The sequence below is a fragment of the Acanthopagrus latus genome, chromosome 23, assembly GCF_904848185.1.
Source record: "Acanthopagrus latus isolate v.2019 chromosome 23, fAcaLat1.1, whole genome shotgun sequence".
NCBI classification, from domain to species: Eukaryota; Metazoa; Chordata; class Actinopteri; order Spariformes; family Sparidae; genus Acanthopagrus; species Acanthopagrus latus.
Window position 1 is genome coordinate 18071065 of NC_051061.1, and position 21656 is coordinate 18092720.

General features: G+C 41.4%; 1 protein-coding gene across 2 annotated transcripts; it reads right to left on the reverse strand.

Annotated features, from left to right (window-relative positions):
• Window positions 1–488: 488 nt before the first annotated feature.
• On the reverse strand, window positions 489–21634 carry cavin1a (caveolae associated protein 1a). Of its 2 annotated transcripts, XM_037090028.1 has the most exons (4): window positions 21227–21634; window positions 19712–19799; window positions 18771–19308; window positions 489–3521 (listed from the first exon to the last, which is right to left on the reverse strand). In XM_037090028.1, the coding sequence occupies exons 1-4, from the start codon at window positions 21300–21302 to the stop codon at window positions 2754–2756; spliced, it is 1470 nt and encodes a 489-aa protein (XP_036945923.1). In that variant the 5' UTR covers window positions 21303–21634; the 3' UTR covers window positions 489–2753. The 2 variants fall into 2 exon arrangements, with proteins under 2 accessions (XP_036945923.1, XP_036945924.1); XM_037090029.1 differs by lacking the exon at window positions 19712–19799 and having other exon boundaries at window positions 21227–21616.
• Window positions 21635–21656: the final 22 nt, after the last annotated feature.

Genomic DNA, 21656 nt, shown 5'->3' on the forward strand with positions numbered 1-21656 from the left:
CTAACAGCCAATGCAAGCCCCTACCTCCACTACAGCCAATCAGAATGCAGTTTATGAGCGAGCAAGGCGGGACTTCGCGGTGAGGTTGGTTGAGAACGTCGTGTTTACTGCTGTCGCAACTGCGCTGTTCCCGTCAGTACATCCTCCCTACGGGCTGACCACAGAGGAGGCCTGCGCGCTCATTTTCCTGCGGAGGGAGGACGAGCCGTTCGACGGAGCAGCTAGGCTGGAAGTCATCTGAGTTACTGGCAGTGTCGACGTCATCAAGAGTTTAATAACACCAGTGGCGTTCATTATTGACATCCCTTAATCACAGTTTAGTGGGCCCAAACCACCCATCACAGTAGGTAAACAAACAGAATAATCTGACACACAATGTGATGTTATCTTTCTAATAATTTATAATATATTCAATATAATAATTTAATCAGGTTTATACATTGTGTAGATTGCTCACACAATTAAGGACAATAAAAAAGGCTTGTATATATTATTCAGTAAGCTTTTATTTATATTGAAGTGGTTAGGCAAAAGAGGCCTTAAACACAACAGAAAGAGTAAGCTTATTGTTAGCTCATTATTTGTATATTAATCAATAACACCAAGAACAAATGTGTCACAATTGTGTAACTGATCATTATTCTCAACAATGTCTCAATGTAGGCTGTGCATGACCTACCTCACGCTTATTGCAGGCTTGTTCTGTTCTTTTTTTTAATAGCCAGTAGCTCAAAACAAGGCAAAATATACATGATTGCAAACACACACATCTTTTTTTTTAAAGGGATCAATATCTTACAAGTGTTCCAGTGTTCAATGTGCTGGACAATGAGGACATTTTTGACAAAAGATCTATAAAAAAAAAAGATGCTACTATAATAGTCATAAGCCTAAGTGATTTTGCAAGCGTGTATTTGATTCATTTGCTCTTTTGTGAAACAATAACTTGGAGTTACAGCAAAATGTAAGTGTGGATATATGGTATGCACATACTTACTTTTCACAATCACACACGAACATTCACACAAACACACTTGTGTTCACACACCAATGTTCTCTGTCCCTCTTGCTTTTCTCTACCCTGCTCAGTGCTCGCAGGGAGCACTCTCCTTAATTGCATTCCCCAGCCCATTGATTATCTTAATGGTGTTTCATGCTACGCAGTGGGCTTCTGCGTGCCTGCACCACATCAAGATCACACAGTCTCCAGGGAGGTCACTAGGAGCTCCCTCTTCCTATCATGTCTGCAGCCCTGTGTGCTCATTTTACACGATTAAAACGATGACTGAACATTGCTACTGCCATTTTACATCAGGCTCAGATAACTACAATCCAATTGTCATGAAGTCTTCTAAATCCTGCATGTCATCTTCTCTAATATGCAAAGATAACCTCATGTATTAATAATGGTTGGATGGCTTCAGTGAGGAACTACACAAGATTGTACTCAGTTTCTGCTAAAACTATTTCTGGAATACAGCATGCTGTTCCGCAGTTCTGACATTCATCAAACTTCATGGCCATTTCTGAAACTTGGCAGTGTGCCGTCTCACTTAGACTGCAGTTAGGATGATATTTGCATCTCCACGTGTTGCGTATTGAATCATTAAACTGTCATTTTCTTCGTCAGACCATCATTATTCTGCCTGCAATTACCCTGGGAAAATGTAATAGGGATGTGCAAATGTACTGTGATGAGCTGTGACCATGGTGACAAAGTCGTTCTTCTTCTCCTCTGTGCGAGGTGTGCTATGTGGAAGTCTGCGAAAATACATCATGTCCAGATGCAATAAATATAGATTTTATGGTGTTTATATGAATGTCTTGTAAATTTACACCTGAGCAAAAGTAATATTCTAAATTTCACTGCTATCAGCAGGTCTTCATAATCCCTTTCTCACAATCTTCTTATGATGTCTACACAGGATATTGATCTGTTTTTCAACATTACACATTAGATCTTAACTTTTTTTTTCATAGGTTTAACTTTCATATAGTGCCATCTGTAAGTGTTTAAATAATCCAATAGTTTAATCTATGAGTGTTTTAATGTATTTTAAGTACTTCAGCAGAGGTTAAGCCAAATTTTTAGTCATTAGCACTGTAATATACATTGAGAAACATTATATTGTAACATTGGTAGCATATAAGATTTATTCACTGATGCTTTTAACATGTTCTTGCATGTTCTTTAAATCAAGGATTACCGCTCCACCTGTCTCTTCCATTCTGTATTCCTTCTGTAGGCCTGAACCTCGCTTAATTGTTTATTTTTTGTTCAGCAAGTGCTCATAACATCATTGAAACCATCCATTAAAACATAAATCCTGCCGACAACTTCCTGTTACCATACCTCTTAAGGTGCATATCATACATGGCAAATATTATATTACACATCTCAATAGCAAAGACTATGTATATCTTTTTTCTTATAGCCTTATATATCTATTTATGAAACCAACAACAAACAGAAAATACAACAAACATACAGGTTTAAGATAACCCGTCAACCTGCACCATCTTTCAAAAGCTAGCTTTGTTTTTCTTTTATTTTTCTTATTTATATGCTAAAGAGGAGCGAATATGAAAGTCACACCTGATGGGTACAATATAAAGAGATCAGAAAACAAATGAGATGTCATAGATTGTGATCACGTCTAGAAAGTTCCTACGACTAATATTGTGTCCTTGTGATTAGACTCATTCATCAAGACTCGGTTCCCCTCTTTTTCCTTTTATCTCGCTGGGATGCCCTATTCACTTTGGGCCTTCTTTAGGTGATCTGGCTCCAGGCTGACCAGCTGAGAGTCCTCAGTCACCTCCAACAGAGCCTCCATCTCTGGGCTGTCTACACTCACCAGCTCCCCTTCCTCCACCTCCACGTGCACACCCAACCCGTTCTCCTCTCCCCCTGGCTGGTCCTCGGCCTCGGCCACCTCCACCATCTCTGTGTTCTCCAACACCTCCTCCTCCCCTTCTCGGATCTTCTTAACATGGAAGGTAAAGGGAGGCACGCGGTACACAGTGGTCTTGGACCGAGCGTAGACCGTGTGGTCAGGGGTGAGGGACTTCTTCACCTTGTCTTTTGAGCTCTTCATCTTTGCCCGGCGCTCCTGGGTGGGGGTCATGCGGGTCCCGAGCTTGCCAATCTTCTTCTCCAGGCTGTGCTTGGTTTTCTCCAGGTTGTCACGGGTTCTCTGTCTCGTCTTCTCCAGGTTCTCACGGGTTCTCTGCTTGGTTTTCTCCAAGTTCTCCTTGGTCTTTAGCTTCGTCTTCTCCATTTTCTCTTTGGAGAAGGCTTTCTTTATGTTGTCCACTTGCTGCTTGGTGGTGCGTTGAAGACGCTTGGTACGAGACTCCTCGATAATCTCTTCAATCTCCACTTCTTCATCCGAGTTGAGATTGTCTGGGACTCCCTCTTGTCCCTCCTCACGTATCTGCTCCAGTCCCTCCACGGCTTTACCTTCAACAGCTGTCTCTGCTGTCTTGCTTTTGGATGTCTTCAGTGGCTTCACTTGATCCTGAGGAAGAAAAAGAGGAACGATAAGCGAAACACAGGACTATTCAGCCACAGCTGCATTATATTAGGGGAACACAATGTGTGAGCTGAATAACATTTTCAATTTTGACATTTACTGCTAAATTAGCTGCACTGATTGTATGGTGTGATTAATGTAAATTATAGAATTTCATTCAATATGTCAAGTGACAATCATCAGCTTGTGGAAGTGAAGTTAATGGCCTTTGGCTGAGAAAATAAATTGAAAAGGTGAGAATGATACTCTACAAATTCATGTCATCTACACATAAAGTGGATACAACATTTCACCGCTGGTAGCTAGTGTAGACTGCCATCTAGTGGTGTCAATTGCACACCAGAAATTCCTTCATGGCATTGCCGGTATACCACCGATCCAGTTATCTTACATTTCCTAAAAAATAGGTAAGACCATAAAGTAGTGTAGTTACACATATAACAGAGCTATGGGCCTAAAAGGATATCCTATTATCAGCACATGTACAGTCAGCTTGAAACTAAAGCCAACAGACTGTTACATCTAACCACAGGTTTATTTCCTGCTATTTTTTTTTCTACAACTCACACACTTTCATTGTTGTGACTAAAAGGACAAATTTGTAGGTCAAATCCAGTGACTGATGAGGACTTTAGGTGATTTTATAGTTACATATATGAAAACGAAAAGATTACAAAGATCTATAAATCATAGATGTTCTGTATTTTAAATTGTTACTTTCACTTAAATGTAAAGACTTCTGGTTAGTGCAGTTTCACTTTAACTGTTGAGATACAGCACTCAGCACTGTCAGCAGCACAGCAATTTCACATCTGGTCAAACCAATATGTAAACTCACACGTCTAGCAATACTATCAGTACTAAATAGAGCAATGCAGAAGAAATAACTTAAGTTCTGAAAACAGCTGAACCAAAGTAAGGTCAGCAAGTTGCTGCGAAAGGTTTTTCCATTGACTCTATGAAGAAAAGACATTTCTTATTGTGTAACATCACGTGTTAAAACAACTGACTGCACTCCTTTAATGCTGAGCACAAACAATCAATCAGTACAGCAGCAACTATATTTCCACTTTGTTTGGCAGGACGGCGTCATTGTGGTACAAGATATCCACACAGGGAGAGGCAGCACTGTGCCAACAATGTTAACCTGCTAACCGCATGTCTGTGACCCCCAGAGGGATTAGAGGTCCCACCCTGATGCGCCTCACTGCTTCTCTTCTCTGTAATACCCGCAGCATCATCACCGTCACTGAATTTGTAGAAACACAGGATTAAGTCATCCTGGCCACTGCAGACACCTGTGCCATCATATTAATAGTTCTTATCAAAACAGCTTTCGTGGATGGTTAAGTCTTTGGCTAAAATCTTAAAGGTTAATCTTTTATGTAAATAACCTCAAATATGGAGAACAAAGCAAAATGAAAGCATGCTTTTCATTTCCAATTCATTTCTCTGTTTTCACAGTTTTTAGAATTACCAGGACGAATCACAGGATCATAGAGTGGATAATTTCATATATTAGTAGGTTTGAATAGAAGGGTCACATTCTGAATTTTACCATGAAGGTAAAAGCAATTTTGGTTTGATATGATCATGCTTAATTTGAGTAAACATAAAATAGTCTCCTACTCAGTTTTGTCTGGTATTGAAACATTCAAGAAGAGTTGTTGAATCTCACATAAACAACTGAAACAGATATAAAGCACTGCTGACTGTTAGCAGATGTCTGCTTCTCTCCACCATGAGGTTTCACACCTACTTAATTGAGAATATAAAACAGTTTAATAAGGCAGCAATAACTTGCCAAATTAATCACCATGGTGACAGAGTAAATGTATGCATCACCTCTGACATGAGTAAACATGCTCATCACTCACTCTCATTTGAAACTTAATCGGTCTTTCTCCCCTGGTGCCTAGCTGTCCATTTACATGATTAAATCATTACTGCTTTTACTCTCTGTGGCTGCATTTGTTGCAAAACCTCTTCCCTTTTCTCTCGTGAAACTAGCAAGTCGGACAACATCCCCTTTAACAGCATTTAAATGAAAACCCCTCAAATGTGGCTACTTTCTTCATAAACAAATGTCTGGCAATTCAGCATCATGACATGCAGGATGCAGGACGCATGGGTAAGACACACACTACTCACACCAGAGTAGGGCACAAAAGCTAACACCTGATCAGGTAGCATGACAGTTAATTCTGTATTCAGTGTGGCCTCATCTATTATGAGGTGTTCAAATGAGACGCATCTTGGCTTGTCACTATCCATGTCAAAGTAGTACAACATCAAATAAATTGTGAAGCAGGGTTTTGTAGTGATACATCATGAGTAATGTGCAATATTTATAGTACAATTGGATTTCTCTACTGGATATCAACCTTCTGTAAGAAAAAACAAAAAAAACACCTGTTAGGTCGTGTGATCGGCAAATCTCCCTGGGCAGTTCAAATATTGCCATATGATCCATCATAAAATGGGCATTGCCTCCTTATCTGGTGGCGTGTATGGTGTGGGCCTGGCCGACCCGCTCTGTATGGGTTTATTTTGGGCTGGCCTTTCCCTCTCTCTGGATTCCATCTATCGTTCTCTGGCTACCGGCCACTGCAGCGTTCAGTCCCACCGACACCCCCTCACTAACCACACAACACCCTCGCCTCTCACACAGCAACAGATAAACACATTGCCTGTCACCATAGAAACCACCTGCTCATGTTGTCTCTGGGGGTGGTGAAACTTAGCTGGATAAGCAGCTGACATCCCTACAACAATATACAGACGTGAGTTTCTCAGTTGTTGTGAGCGCATTACAATTACACCGAAATACATACTGCATCTGCCTCGACGACATGCATGCAGGGCAAAGTGAGAGCACTAATTAATGGGAGGCATTAATTACACATAATCCTACCCCCACAACTTTCCATAGATTCTGTCAGAATTATGTAATATGACTAAGAAAGTGAATAGGACAAAATTACGCAAAGTGTCGAATGTGACAGGACGTTTGACTAAAACTTCATTAAGATTTAAAAAATAAACCCACACAAAGTAAAAATGTGTACTCACAGTAACATCTAGTACATAAGTACACTTTAGACTGTGAATAGCTGTTAAGAAGCTGTCCAGGTGATCTCATATGTCCCTGGCAAGACTTGTTTGCTGCTGAAAGGACACGGGCCTAAATGTTAGTCTGTGTTAATCTTACATTTACAAAATATGTCTAAGTGTACCTCTTGTGTTTCTGGAAAAAAACAGCACTTAGGAAAGAAAACATTTGTGTATAAGACACACAAACAAGTAAATAATTATGCTGCGTGTAAGTATTAATGCTGAAACGGGTCCACACACCTTCAACCACAGAAACACAGTGCTAAACTGTTTTTTCCATGAAGCCAAACTGTGAACACTTTTCATAAGAACTAACAGCCTGAACAGGAAGCTTCTGTGGCCAATGGAAAAACAGCAGTGAACGGCATCCTGGGAATTGCTGATGCCCCACAAAACACTGACATTACAACATTGTATAAGACCGTATCTCATTAAAACTGCTAAATTTTAATTGTCACTGCACACAGCCGAACTCTAACATAAACCTTAAAATGTATGGAAATACAACTCAACACACATCAAAAGATGGCCAACATTTACCCTAAAATGCATAAATCTGCAATAAGCTGATATCGGCTAATATCTAAGAAGCATACTGATGAGTTTGGGTGCTACACTTAAGTGACATTTTTAAAATGTTTCAGTCTTCAGTCATTAGACTTGTTGGAACCCAAATGCAAAAACAAACACACTGCATGTTGGAAGATTTTGGTTTCTGCATTCTTTAATGTTGACTCAGGCATCTGAATCTGTGGAAATTGTGATAATATCAGCAAACCCTGTTTGGGTTTCTGTGCCTGATTACAAAGGGAGAGTCAGGGAGCTTGTGGAGGAAGATGGTAAGTCCATTAGTGTACCTTCCTCTCTCCTCCCACTTAACAGCAATGGAAAAGTCGGCCCTGTGTGTGTGTGTGTGTGTACTGACAGGTACCAGGGGAGTGGTGACTGAGTGCATGTGTGCTCTACTCAGTAAGAAGGTGGCCTGTTGTTAATGTCTCTTTCCACCAAAAGTGGCGTGAATCATACCTCATGGAAAAGATGTCTAGAGAGTGGGTTCTTGACTGTTTGTGTGTGTGTTTGAATGTCTCAGACAAGCCATCAACTGTGTGAGCCGTCTCTCAGTGGGAGGAACAACACAGGAGGCGCAATTTTTAAAAAAAACCCAGCGGACTGGGAAAGATTTTGGTAAACAGCAACTAAAGCAGCTACTAAAATATTTTTCTCAAACAATGGTGAAAATTATGTAAAAAAATCCAAATTAAGGCATTCATATTACAGCATATTACAGCTACGCTTTTTCATTGTCTAAATATTATTAGAGGCAAATGGTTCTGTGTGTGAGTCATACAAGGTCTCTGGGATAATTTAATGTGACTGTTACCATGGACAACAGAGCAAACTGTTCTCATTCAGCTGAACGGAGACCACAGCCACTCTACATCCCCTTCTCTGTCTCTCTCTGCAGTTACAAGACCTTTACCCAGTTCAATAGTCTTGCTTAGTTTTTTTAATTTGTTGTCATGATGGTTTATGCAATCAAAAATGACCCTGTTGTCTGCTCTGTGCTATTAATTGTAAGGTGGCTCTGCAGGGTAGTTTTCATTCTGTGCCATTATTTAAAAAAAACTTAAAATAATGATCAGTTAACTGTATATGGTTGTGATTAAAACACATGCCATGGAAAAAATCTCTATTTTTGTACCAGTGACAATATATTTCCGTTCTTCAATACCTGAGTGGTTGGTAAGTGGAGCGACTTTTGTTTGGATAACACATCCATGCACATTAACATTACGATCCTGATCCACCTACATGCATGCAGACATTTAGCAACACGCTGGCTTGTAGATAAACACACACACTGAAAGACACACACGGCCTTCCTTTAAAGGCAGTGTGATGAAAGGCCTCTCCGGTGAATCACAGGGGCAGCTGTCTGATCCTGTCCAGTCCTTGCAGCTGTGCACTCAGCTTTCACAATGAGTGATATCACTGACCCTTCTGCCCCTCCAGAATGGGAAAAGGCCAAACGAAAGATTGACATGAAATAGAGGTGGAGGTTTGCGTGTTATAGTCCCCATAGAGGCCTGAATCGCGATGCTTTGATCCCTAAAGAGCGTTCGGAAGCTAAAATAGGGACACTAATGTGCTCTGGTCATTAGAACTGATGCCTCCAACGTTCTCCTAAAAAAGGCTGAAACAATTCACAGATGACTGGTCCAGCTGCCTACTATCTCAGGCATTTTGGGGTGACTCATGACTGAGGGAACAATGCAAATTCTGTTTCTCGAAACTCTCCTATTTCTTTCTTTTTTTTTTTTTTTTTTCCCAGAACAACCTATTTGTGTGGTGCTGTGTTTAAGAGCCCTGTTGGTAATGGAAACATTAACAACCAATCCCACTCTGTCTATAGACAGATTCATCTGAAGAAAAGGGGCTCTGTGCACCACACAGCCAACATGGCGATGTCATGTTACAGTGCACACCACAGGATGGGAGTTCCTTGGTTTTTCTGTCACAGTGATTTGTGATTTCACACACGGGGAACCTGAAGGGGGAAGCCCTTTTCCACAGCTTAGCCTTCCCACATCCATAACTCTGAAACCTCTGGAATCCCAGGGTTAGTCCCATGCAAAGATAGAAAATTTACTTTTCCATTTACGTCTGTGTGTGAACTGGCAGCTACGGCGCTGGAACATATTATATAACTATCCCTTTTTCTGTGACGGTACTATCCAGACTTACACTACAGGGGTACAGTAGGTACAAGTTGGAAGGCACAAGCATGAAATTGCATGTGCTTCTGCAGTGAGCATGAAGAGCTTTTAAAAGCAAAACAGTGTCCTTATTCTTCTCTGTGCAAAACACAGGATGTGTGAATAAATACAGGGCATGAAAAAGGCCAATATAATCATTAATGACCAATGACTCCTGCCAGATAACACTGGGAGCCACGAGAAGGAACGCAACCAGCCAATCACCCACACTGCTGTGGTCTGTTCTGAATTGAGCTATTGTTTCTGTGATACTTGATGATGTGACTGGGACAATATTGATGGAAAATCTGACAGACTGTAGAGGCTTTATACTGTCTTTGTAGCCATAAGTCCTTGTACGTACTATTTTACTGAAATACAAACAATATTTTCCCAAACTTCTAATGAATATGGTCTTTCCAGGACAAACTGAGTGTTATAAAAGTGCATATTTGTGTGAGAAACCAAGAACATGTGAATAAAGCCAGGGCCAAAATTATAACATCTCACTGATAACATAATTTAAGGTTTTATATTATTTATAGATTAATCATCTTAAACATCCATGTGCATGCAAAGTCTAATCCCAAGGGTGCAGAAACCCACACAGCGCCCTGGCAGGCTCTCAGCGACAGCCTATAACTCACATGCCAGTGACAAGAAAAGCGAGCTGCCGCAGCAGCACTGGGTAATATGCCACCAGGGTAACCTGACTGCTGCACTTCAGACTGAAGGTGTGTGCATACCAGACTTTGCCTTCACACGCTATCTGCAGGTAGTTTAAGTTTCATTTGCAAATGTTTTGAGATATCCACCCCAAGTATTCATCGTGTCTGTCCAGAAACAATGTCCACGTGAAGAATCATCATTGGGATATCTTTTTAATTAATGCTAAAAAAAAAAGGAAAGGCATTCAATTGTTATTACACCTGTAGATATAATGAGTGTACACCAGTTGCATGAACCCAACAACTAAGGCTACAAAGACAAACACATTTATCTGGTGAAAAAAAAGCCCACAGAGACACATATCCAACCAATTAATCAATCAATCAGTGCTGCTGACTGCTAAATTTAGACCCACTCAATGAAACAGGACACTACACCATTCCATTCCGTTACTGCCGGTGTATTTATAATCAAAACCAACATAGCGGTTTCCAATAATACACTATCTCAGATCATTTGGCTGTGGCCTCATAGACGAAGGGTGTGCCTACAAATCTTGGAATAAACAGCACGGAGTGTATCGTCAGCTTCCACCGAGCTGTGATGATGTGGTATGAGGACACATTTCTGTTTGCCAGCCAAGACGCTGGATGACAACTACAACTGTTCAAATGGAGGGGCGACCTGATCGGTCTCCCAGCTGGTAAATCCTGTCTGCGGTTGTGGGATGGGGATGTTCAGTGAGACAAGAAGGCAGCTGGGGGCTGATCAGGCATCAGGACACATAAAATGTAGTTATTTTAATAGGACTACCAGCTCGGCGTGTCCTCTTCTACACTCGGAGAAACAACTCTCAGACTACAGACTCACTTTTTCCTCCACCGTCCCAAAACGGTCCTGAAGGGAATGTTAACCTTCCCCAAATCAAAATGCTATTTGTTTACTTCATCATCATCTGTAGTTGGGAGGTAAAAGTATTAGCATTCTGAGCGTTTTCAGTTGAAGTGCCTTCGTACATTCATTTACTTCACACGTCATATTAAACTGCAGGTCATGTTTTATGTTCCTCTGAACGGAAACTATTGGTCCTGCTGTTCGTTTAGCTGTTAGCACTATTAGCTCATAGCTATGTGGCTTTTGGCTACATAAACTCTTAGCTCCCTTAGCCGAATACAATCTGCTGTGCACCAGGTACTAAATATCTCTATTCCTGTCGATTTTAACATGGATTTATTGTTTCGTAGGCCTCGTACTAAGAAGCGACACAGTGATAGTAAAAAGCTAAGTAAATGCATGAAAGGATGCACTCCATTGTACATGGTGCTTGGTTCAGTTTTCCATTTTTTGCTTAGCTATAATAACACATACAAAAATCCCTTTTGTGCCTGAGGGGTCCCCGGAAAATATCTGTGTGTTTGCAACACACTTCAAAAACAACATATTAATTCTAAAATTAATATTTTGTTCTAGGCTTCATTGCAAATTTGCACAAAGTTTCTAAATAAAAGGAGACAAAATATAAAGTACAAATATAAATACCTTTTATTTGAGGAGTATATAATTCAAAATCTAATAAGAGATAGACCTTTCCGTTATGTCGTTTTATACAAACTATAGATTTACTGTTTTACATCGTTAATTGGAAATGACCTTTAAATGCACACACACCAGCACTCACTCAGAGGGAATAATTGAGAATTCGGTTGGTGTTAGAATAACAATAAGGTTATGAGATACAAAAACTAATAGAAAAGAATCTGTGTTTTAATCAAAGAAACATCAACACACATTAAAGTGCAAAATGCAAAGTATGCAAATCACACAATGTCTAATTGTAAGTAGTGTAAGTATCGTCATTGTTGTGACTAGAACATAGCACTATGCAACCAAAAATGCAGTAGCTCTAATAAAAAAAAGTTCATGATAATAATACTATAATAAAATCTAGACATGTGCAGAGTTTCTGCATGTCAGAATAGCAGGGACCAACTTTCTGCTGTACAAACTGTGTATCCCAATGTGCAGCACAGGAAAGGCTACCGTAACACTATCAGCAAACCCACTTCCTGCACGTCAGACCCACAGCACCGAGTGTTGTAAACTCGATCTGAGAAAGCAGAGCAGACAGCAAATGTACTGAACGGGACTATATAAAGTTACAGTGAGTCCAATTATGTCAGACCAACCCTCAACCTTTGAGTTCTGAGAGTTCAGAATGGCCGGTCTCTGTATAAACAGAAAAACAAGATGAACAATAGCAGAGGATGCTTGCTGGTACACTCCTGTTTGCAGAACATGATCATTTTCCACAGTGACAACAATGACAGAAGGGCTTTCAAAGCAAGGACAATGGATTTTAGATCTTTTCAAAATGTAAAACAAATACAAATGAAACAAAAGAAAATACTGTTCTTGCTTAGGGTGGAAGTCATTTGTTCCTTGTGGCGTACAAAATGTGCATGTAATCATAACTGTGTCATAGAAAGAAATCAGAGAGACAGAGAATCAGAGAGTTATAACATCCATTTTTGGCCAAACATGCCAAGAGAAACAGTTCTGGCTTCATGATGTTGAAAGAAAGATGATGAAAGGGAAAAAAAATGGGGAGCATGCCTGCGTTTTAAGGACACTTCTGATAATTTGGGAAATACACTTAATGTCTTTCTTGCTGAGAGCTGGATGAGAGCAATACTTCTCTCACATACATGAAATATGAAGCTACTACAAGCTTAGTTTAACAAAAAGATCGAAAAATGCTGTACGCAGTTACTGCCTGGAGTGTCTTCTAGTTTCCTGGCAAACTCACGGCAACAATCTGACTCCAGAAATGTACACTCCTGGCCACGAAACAGTCCAGCAATGAGTCATTTTAACACTTGGGCCTGAATGTTTATGTGAATTAAAACAACAGGACGTTACATGTTTAACTAGAGGTTTATTGGGTTTATTCAGGGTCACTGGTAGGCAGACTTTGCCAGGCTAGCTGTGTCCCGGCCTGTTTCCAGTCCCTGTGCCATTAAGTTAACAGTCTGATGGCAGTGGCCTCATATACAAATACATGAGAATTTTTTTGACCATCTTTTCTAACTCTTCTCATTTCCCATAGGAAGTATGTTGAAATATTCCTTGAGTTTAAAATGAGGTCATACCTGTGTTGGCAAAGTCATGTTTCATTATCGGTTCTATCAATATCACATACTGTAAATCGGATTTTTTTTTTTCTTCTAGTCTATCTATTCATAAGCAACCATGAACAACTGGAGTCCACTCCACGGAGTCCTGGAACTCGGCTCGACATAGAAGCTGACATGCAACAGTGAAATGTGGAGCCTGCCAGATATCTTTCCACTAGTCCGGGAAACGAGAGCGCTGCAGGAGAAGGGGACAGAGAGGAGAGAGAGTGGACGGGGACAACTAAGTGTACAAGTGCTGGAGCAAGTAGTGAATGAGGAGTGCCCCTTGGTTCTGGATTAGATGACTGAGTGGGAGTAGAACCGGCTAAATTGATAGTGGAGAGTGATGGGGAGAGAAACTGAGAAGAAGGGAGGAGAACAAGTGGGCATGTTGACAGGAGAGGCAGGGGGATGCCAGCGGGATGAATCACAATGCTAACTTGGTTCTGCTGGTCGAGTGCTTTTCGGTCCAGTTGGTTCCCAATAACCTGCCTGCAAAGGTTCAGCTAACTACCAGAAAGCTGAAGTGGCCAAAAAAACAGCCTTGGCTGCATCTTTGTGTCTGGAGTGAAATGAAGTTGTTACATAGTCTGGGCAGGGTTAAAAGCTATTAAAGAAAAGTGGGCCGGGGCTGGCTGGCTGCGAGCTGAACTCTGGAAGCTCTGTGAGGTTGGTGTGGAATAAGTAGACTGTAACTGAGAAGTCTTACATCTCTCTGATAGAGTCGAGCACATGGGTATCACTGTCCCCGAGCTGCAGCCAAACACACCCTGAATACAGACTCACAGAAGTACAGTCTCACACTCTGATGGACAAACACTATCACATTGCATAAACCGGATTAATACACCTAATCAAAGAGATAATGTGCATTATGAAACAGACATGTGACCCCTATTTCTGTTCTGTGTGAAGTGTCTAATTTAAGCATACATTTCCCCTCATAAAAGAAAGTGAGCACTCGTACTTTCACATGGAACCTGTTGGTTATTTGGGGCGGGGATCACGATACTTTGCCTATGTAGTGCTGGTTTAACAATCCAGTGATTCTGCTATAGTTGAGACATTGCAAAACAATCGTCTGCAATACATCACAATGTCTGTGTAACTGAAGAGATACCCTTTAAATAATATAAACAACTACTGCAACAACTGAGATGAGACAAGAAATTGAAGAGCTTCTTTAATACACACACACACACACACACTAGTGGCAACTTGTCCATGTGAGACATCATTCCCAATAGCCAAAAACTGCAAAAAGGCTTCACAGTTCTGCAGTTAAATTGTTTAAAGGAAGGCTACAACAATGCCTCGCTAGACTCTTAGGAAAGGAAGCCTCTGCAGCAGGTGATTAAAACCACCTACAGCATCATTGGTGCCCATTTACTGAGCTAAGGATACTTAAAGACCACACCCATCCCAGCCACAGCCTGTTCACCCTGCAGTCACCTGGCAGAAGATACAGAAGTAGTCACTGCCGTACCACCAGACTGCAGAGCAGCGTCTTTATTCAGGCCGAGTCTCCTGAACTCATCAACACTCAGCCAAAAATGATTTTTTTCTATGCAGCATAGAGGAAGCAAAACATTTTGCTGAACCGCCGAGAAGTTCCTGAAATGAGAACTAAAACAAAACAGGCATAGAAAAAAGTTTGTCACGCAGCAGGACAGCCTGCTCCATACAGGTCTCCTACTGCTGCCTGCCTGGCCTGAGGATCAGAACATGCCTCAGCTATTTAGCTAACTGACCAGATACCTTTTCTCCTCCTGACAAAAGGCAGCTCTAAAACTAAAAAAAATATGACTATTTCTACATCCCTTTAAAACAAGCACAATCCAGCACAATCACCTTTCAGCTGTTTAAAAAGACAAACACTTCTTGTTTGCTTGAATATGGAGATGCTGCAGAAACAGAAAGGCCTCTTGAGGAACATTTACAGTATTTGCAACCACAATATTATTCACAAAGCACTTCATCAGTGTATTTCCTGACAGCTGCTGCTATTAGAAAACATTACAACAGGAAATGAGACTTGTGAGGCTGAAATAAAATATTCCTTTGCCTCGCAATATGGGACTAATGGGAAAAAAGGAAAGCTTGGACTCATTTGGACTCATTATGTTTCTCATGGAGAGACAAGTTGTCTGACAAGAGGCACCGATATCAGACACGCAGTAAGGGTGTGAAAGCGTCAGATCGTTGGCCATTTTGCAGCCTACAGAGCTGCGATGACAGGCTGGTTGAGCCTTGAGATGTAGGAGGACCGTCAGCTGCTGCACGGTCGCTTCCACTGAGGAGAAACATGTTGCCTCCAGCATACAGAACATTTCAACTGAGTGCAATCTTTTAAAATCAAGTTGAACGGTTTCTAATGAGGACTTTCTTTGCTGATTCTTAGAGACGACAGCCTCATGACAGACTCCTAACACCATTATTTTCACATTACTCATACTTATTCATATATATATAGTACATTTACTCAAGTACTGTACAATTTTAAGGTACTTTATTTCAGTATTATGTCCGTGCCATCCTGCTTTGTACTTTTATTCCTCCATTCATTTGGCAGCTTTCCTTCCTTGTTACTTTTCATATTCAGATTACTGATACAAAATATAATCAACAACTAATGAATTATGATGTATTATTGTAGTATAATTATTGTATACTTTAACTACCAAGCAGTACATCAAGCAGCTAAAATTAGTGATACTCGCAAATTAATGCATCAATAATTACAATACAATGATATGTATTATTCTTAACAGTGATAGAAGTAAGTACTTTCACTTATGTACTGTGTTCCAGTAAAGGTTTGAGGTGACTTCAGTAATGCCATTTTCATGGGTTCCAGTACTACTTATATTAATACTTACACTGTGGTGTTGCTACTTCTACTTTAGTAAAATATCAAAGATCTGCCGGTGTCCATAATATTGGTATTATTTGGTAAACGTGTCTTCGTGGCCCCACCCTGCTTGTTGCCAGGGGATCCTTCGTGCTACCGCTGCTGCAGGTTTAATTATAAAGCATCACTGTCAAAGTCTTCCCGTGCTACAAATTCTGCAGTATGTGTCTATTCTCAGAGGGCAGAGACTGAGTGACAGCAGAGAAAAAATACGCTGGTATCAGTCTAATAAGGCAGAGCACAAAGTTGACGCTGTTGAACGGGTTCACCTGTCTTACTCACATTTGAGCTTCACTTGACTTTGACACTGCGGGTCAAAGGTAACATCAGAGAGGAATGACCACACACACGGTCACCAAGTTAACCATAACCTCTACATGATTAACCCTGATCTCATCCTAACTCTAAACTTAGCCCACTCTAACACATTAGCACACTAACAGACAGTGGAAAGGGGTGAAACTGACTGAGAGCCGGCGTTGATTTGCTATGCTGCCAATAACTGACCAGCCTATCTGTCAGTTAATTAAGCTGAACCCTGTGCAGCCATCCTCTGGCAATAAATAGAACACGCGAGCACAGAACAGCTACTGCAACATGGGAGCTGCAGCCGCTCCTACAACTGACAGCCACTAAGTTCAGACAGCGATAATAACGGTTTGATTGTGTCTGCTGAAGCACACACAAAACTCAAAAACAGTTCAAACTTAAGCTCTAAAATGAGCTCCACACGCCCAAACTGCTGTATGCACACGTTGACAATTGCTCACTGGCCTGCAGTAAAAGAAGCTTGCAGTAGACTTTGCAGTGTCACAGCAGGAGGCACCTGCTTTACAGTGTAATTTATTAAGGCCAGTGTCTATGATTGGATTTCTGCTAGATACCAATAGTGTAACCTGCTCCCACAGTTCAACATCCCAGGAGGGGGGGGTGTGAAAACGTCTGCCTGCCGGCGCAGATCCTGTAGTCAACTCTATACACGAGAGCCGCGCAACTCTCACATTCACCGTCAGTAATGTGAGGAAAAATCTTCCCCCTTTTTCCAGCCAGCACACTGCAGAAGTTGAGAGGTGATTTGTGGCTTAATGACGAATTCCAGATCAAAGATCACGACATGAGAAGCTGTGAGTTTAGCAGCCAAGAGTGACACGTTGGTCCACGCGTACCAGAGAATTAATATCATTTCCTTTATTATTTCTTTTATATTTCTACCCATTTTCCTTCTAAAATGTTCATGATCTCATCAGCTGTTTGTCTGAGGAGGAGCTACTGTGCTCCCCAGCATAAATCTGATACTACCTAAAGGTATTCAGGGGCACTAGAGCTGCAATGATTCATTGGTTAGTCGTCAACTATTTCGCAAAGTGGTGAATCCATTTGAAAAAGTTCCAACTTCTTAAATGTGAATGTTCTAGTTTAGCAAACTAAGCTTCTGTGAGTCGAGCACAAAGCATGACATTTTTAAGGACGTCATCTTTGGGTTTGAGAAACACTTTTACAAACCAATCATCAAATCCGTTAACCACAAAATCAGTCAACTGAGAAAATAAGCGTGAGTTGTAGCTCTGCTGGGCGGCCGTGAATGCAGTCCCACGTCTGGAAAATCTTTAAAATAAAAACTACATCTTCATCTCACGTGGCAGCAGCCTGCCAACTATCTGTCCTCTGAGCACCCAGAAGTGGGGCGTTGGTCTCAAGTCTTGTCTCAAGTAGCCCCTCATGCCAGTGTTTATAGGCCTTATATTTGTATTTACACCCACTGGTCTTTATATAGTGTGATTAGGTAATCGTGCAGTCCTTCTTGCAGTGGGAGGGGTCACTATCTGCCTTCATTTTTCCATGGAAGCTCATAGTATTCCCTTCACTGGAGCGCGAACGAGTGTGAATACAAACTATACATCAGCTTCTAAACAGAGCGCCGCAGTGACGGGTGCTTTGTAAACATTACAGCCTCATTTAGGAAAAAAGCGATTCACACATTTATGTCACAGAAAGCAGAGTCGGCGCTTTCAGAGTCGGTCCCATCCTGGAACGGGATCACAGCCCCTTTTCATTTTCACTAAGGAGGTTCGACTCGAGCCACAGTGAGACTCTAACTCACTCTGCTGGGATGATGTCAAGAGGTTGGTTTGATAGATTCTCAGGTGCATTTCACACTCGCTCACCAACTTTCCCTTCTCATGAGGGGAATGCAACACACCCCTTTTTCAGGAATATGAACATGTGCTGTGAGTGGAAGTTCAGCAGATTTGTGTTAAATTCTCGGAGAGTAGGTCTGGGCGATATGGCATTAAAATAATATTGTGATATTTTAATGTCTCGATCTCTTGAAATGTCAAAAGTGCTTCGTAAGTGCGAAAAAATCTAATTTAATTATCTATTTTTGTTGAAATACCTCGATATCGATATTATAAGGATGTCCATTGGTGCCTCGCAAGTATAAGAACAGGTAGAACACTCAACATGACATCATTTTAAGACAACGCTTATGCCATATCACGATGTGACGGTCTCACATCAGGATCATGATATAGTATCGATATATTGCACAGCTTTCTCTACTCATGATAAAAACAATACTGAGAGCTCAGTATCCCCCCCACCACCTCACCTGGTAGATGAGGACTTTGAAGTTGCGTCTCTTGAGCAGCTCGTTCTCGTTGCTCTCCAGCTTCTTGATCTGGCCCGCCTGCTTCTCCAGGTTGCTGCGCACCGTCTTGACGTTGACGCTGACCTTCCGTACCTTGTCCAGCATTTTGTTGACCGTGTTGGTCGTGCCGACGTGGTTCTTAGACAATTTCGTCAGCTCCCCTTGGATGCTCGACACTGACTTCTCCATGGCCTCCTGCCGGGCCTCGAGCCCGTTCTGGGTCTGCTGGATCTGGTCCACCACCCCGATGATCTTGTCTAGCAGAGACAGAACCATGACCCCGTTCATCTGCGCTTCGCTCTTGCCTCCGGGGCCGGTGGCCAGCACCAGGTCCACCTCCTCGGCAGGGTCATCGTCCTCTACAGCGGGCTCGGTGGCAGCGCTCACCAGAGCCACCTCCTCGTCATCGTAGGCCACTTCCTCCAGGGCTGCGTGCTCCTTTTTGACACCTGTATCCGCCATGGCTGTCAGCTCCCAACACACACGGTCTGCACTTTCACTACAGATAAAAATACACTGCTGAAAAACAACCTGCAGGAGCCACGCTGCACAGAAATCTCCTCCTAATCCTTTCTATTTCCTTTCAGACAACTTTCTTTTGCCACTTGTTTGCTTCTCTCTAGTCTAACTCACACCTAAACTTTCTCTGCGCCCTCGCTCTCACACGCTGCGTCTCTCTCTCTCTGCCTCTGCTCTGGGATGCCAGCCAGCCAAGGGGAGTAGGGCCTCTCACAGCTGAGGCATGTGTGCCCTGACTCAAATGCCTCTGCTCCCTGTGAAACCACCCAGTCAAACTTTTCCCTTCTTACACCCGGCCCACGCCCCAGACTCCCCCCCCGCCGTCTGCTGAGGCTCCACCCTTTTCTGTCCCCACAGGGCAGCAGCAGGTCCACAGACTCCACCTCTTATGGTGACATGACACACTCTGAAACAGGGAGAGGTCCAGTTCCATCGGTCCAGACCATCTCATAGTCTCTGAAATCATGGGAACTGTGTACGAAACACAGGATGATTGAATCAATTTTACATGTCGACACTAATTTGTGTGTAACTGCTGCTAGACAATCCTGCATTTTAGGCCACCAGATTGTATTTAGTCTCCCCCCTGTGATATTTGTGTTGACTTATGAAGAACATTTGAGCCTAGACTGCACAACATCACCTTGATCATGCTATTCCTTAAGAATTTAGAGATATTTGTGTAGAGACATGTTGACTGTTCCACAAAATCCATATGGGACTTGTGTTAGAAAGTAATCTTCCATGTTTTTTAAGGCAGATGGCACATTCACTTACACAAACTTTTATTTTCATGTTTTATTTTGAAAGCTTTCACTGGAAGCATCGCTATGCTATTATGGCTAACTTGGCTGGTATGAACCCACGCAAAAAACAAAAACAAAAAAACCCAAGAGTTATTAAAAACGGTTTCTATAAATAAAATTATTGTTACTATGGTTATTCATTAATAAATATGCTTTCAAAGAGCTGTACATATATTAATATTGGAGAGAATTGATATTAGCATCACTTTGTGATGCTAGCTGGATGATAACAGTGTTTTGCTGCCTCGTGATCACACATAAAAACTACAACAGTACCAAGCAAGCAATTCTAGTAGCTGCTGTATTTTTGTTGTATGCAAATACTTCATTCAGTGTCCTTGGAAACAAGAAATTCTGTTGGGTCAAAACATTTAGTTATTTAAGTTTAACTCTTGTCAGTGCTAGCCATCAGCAGCATTAGCCAGCTAGGTTAATGTTACTGTCAGTGATGAACAAATTCAGATTGCACCTGGTCAATTAGATGTTTTTACCACAATTGAAAGAATACCTCTCTTACAGAACCACATAAGCAATGAAGCATTATTAGAGTCAGAAAATTAGCCCCGGTGATATTAGCATTGTGAGCATTAGAATATTGAGAAAGACGAGGCTAAGCTAGTTAGCTAAACTGGATTTGGAGGAATAAGTTAGTCTGTAGTTTAATGTCTTACTTTTTCCGAAAACCGGACGGGACAAATGTGTATTAGTCGCTATTATACTAATATATGTGGCGCTATTGAGTGTTTGCCGCCCTCCTGTGGTCAAAAGTGGGAACTACAATATACCGTATATGTCAAGTTTGCATACATGTATCACATTTTGACTTCCGGTGAGACCTTCAAAATACGATGACCATGCTTCAATGCGATCAGTTATTAACGTAGAAATTACTAAATCTACAAACTCCACATTACTCAGTGTGGAAAAATAAATACTTTTGTACAGACTGTTATTAATATTTCACGTAAATATCACGTAGTCATGTTTGTCATGTAGTTGAATTTATTAAAAACGTCAGGTTAGACATGCTGTTATCCAATAGAAGCAATAAACTATGTAATAAATTCGATACAATTCTTCAGTAAATCTTACCTTTGAGACAGATGTTTAGTCCATCTCCAGCTATGTATCCACTTGGCAGTGATGGCCTCCAGGTGAGTGTCTTCATGACTAACGAAGCGGCCTGTGGTAGCTAGCACCTGCTTTGCAAGTTTGTCCCCAAGCAGTGACAGATAACTTTTATTTGACATCAAACAGGTAATGTCAGGTGTAGCCAGTCTCTCTGACAGTGTAAGCACCGTTAGCGATACACTAGGAAAAATTAGATATGGCCTGTAACTTAGCTTGGCTAGGCTAGGTTAAATATCATGTTTACGTCAAAATACCGCCGTTCGAGTTTGAGTTGTCGCCCTCTAGTGGTCACAACCAGTAAATACAACTTCTCTAAATCAGCGTCAAGGCAGAACAAAATAGTGCTACTTCCGGTCAAACCTTCAAAAATAAAAGTGACACACACACCGTA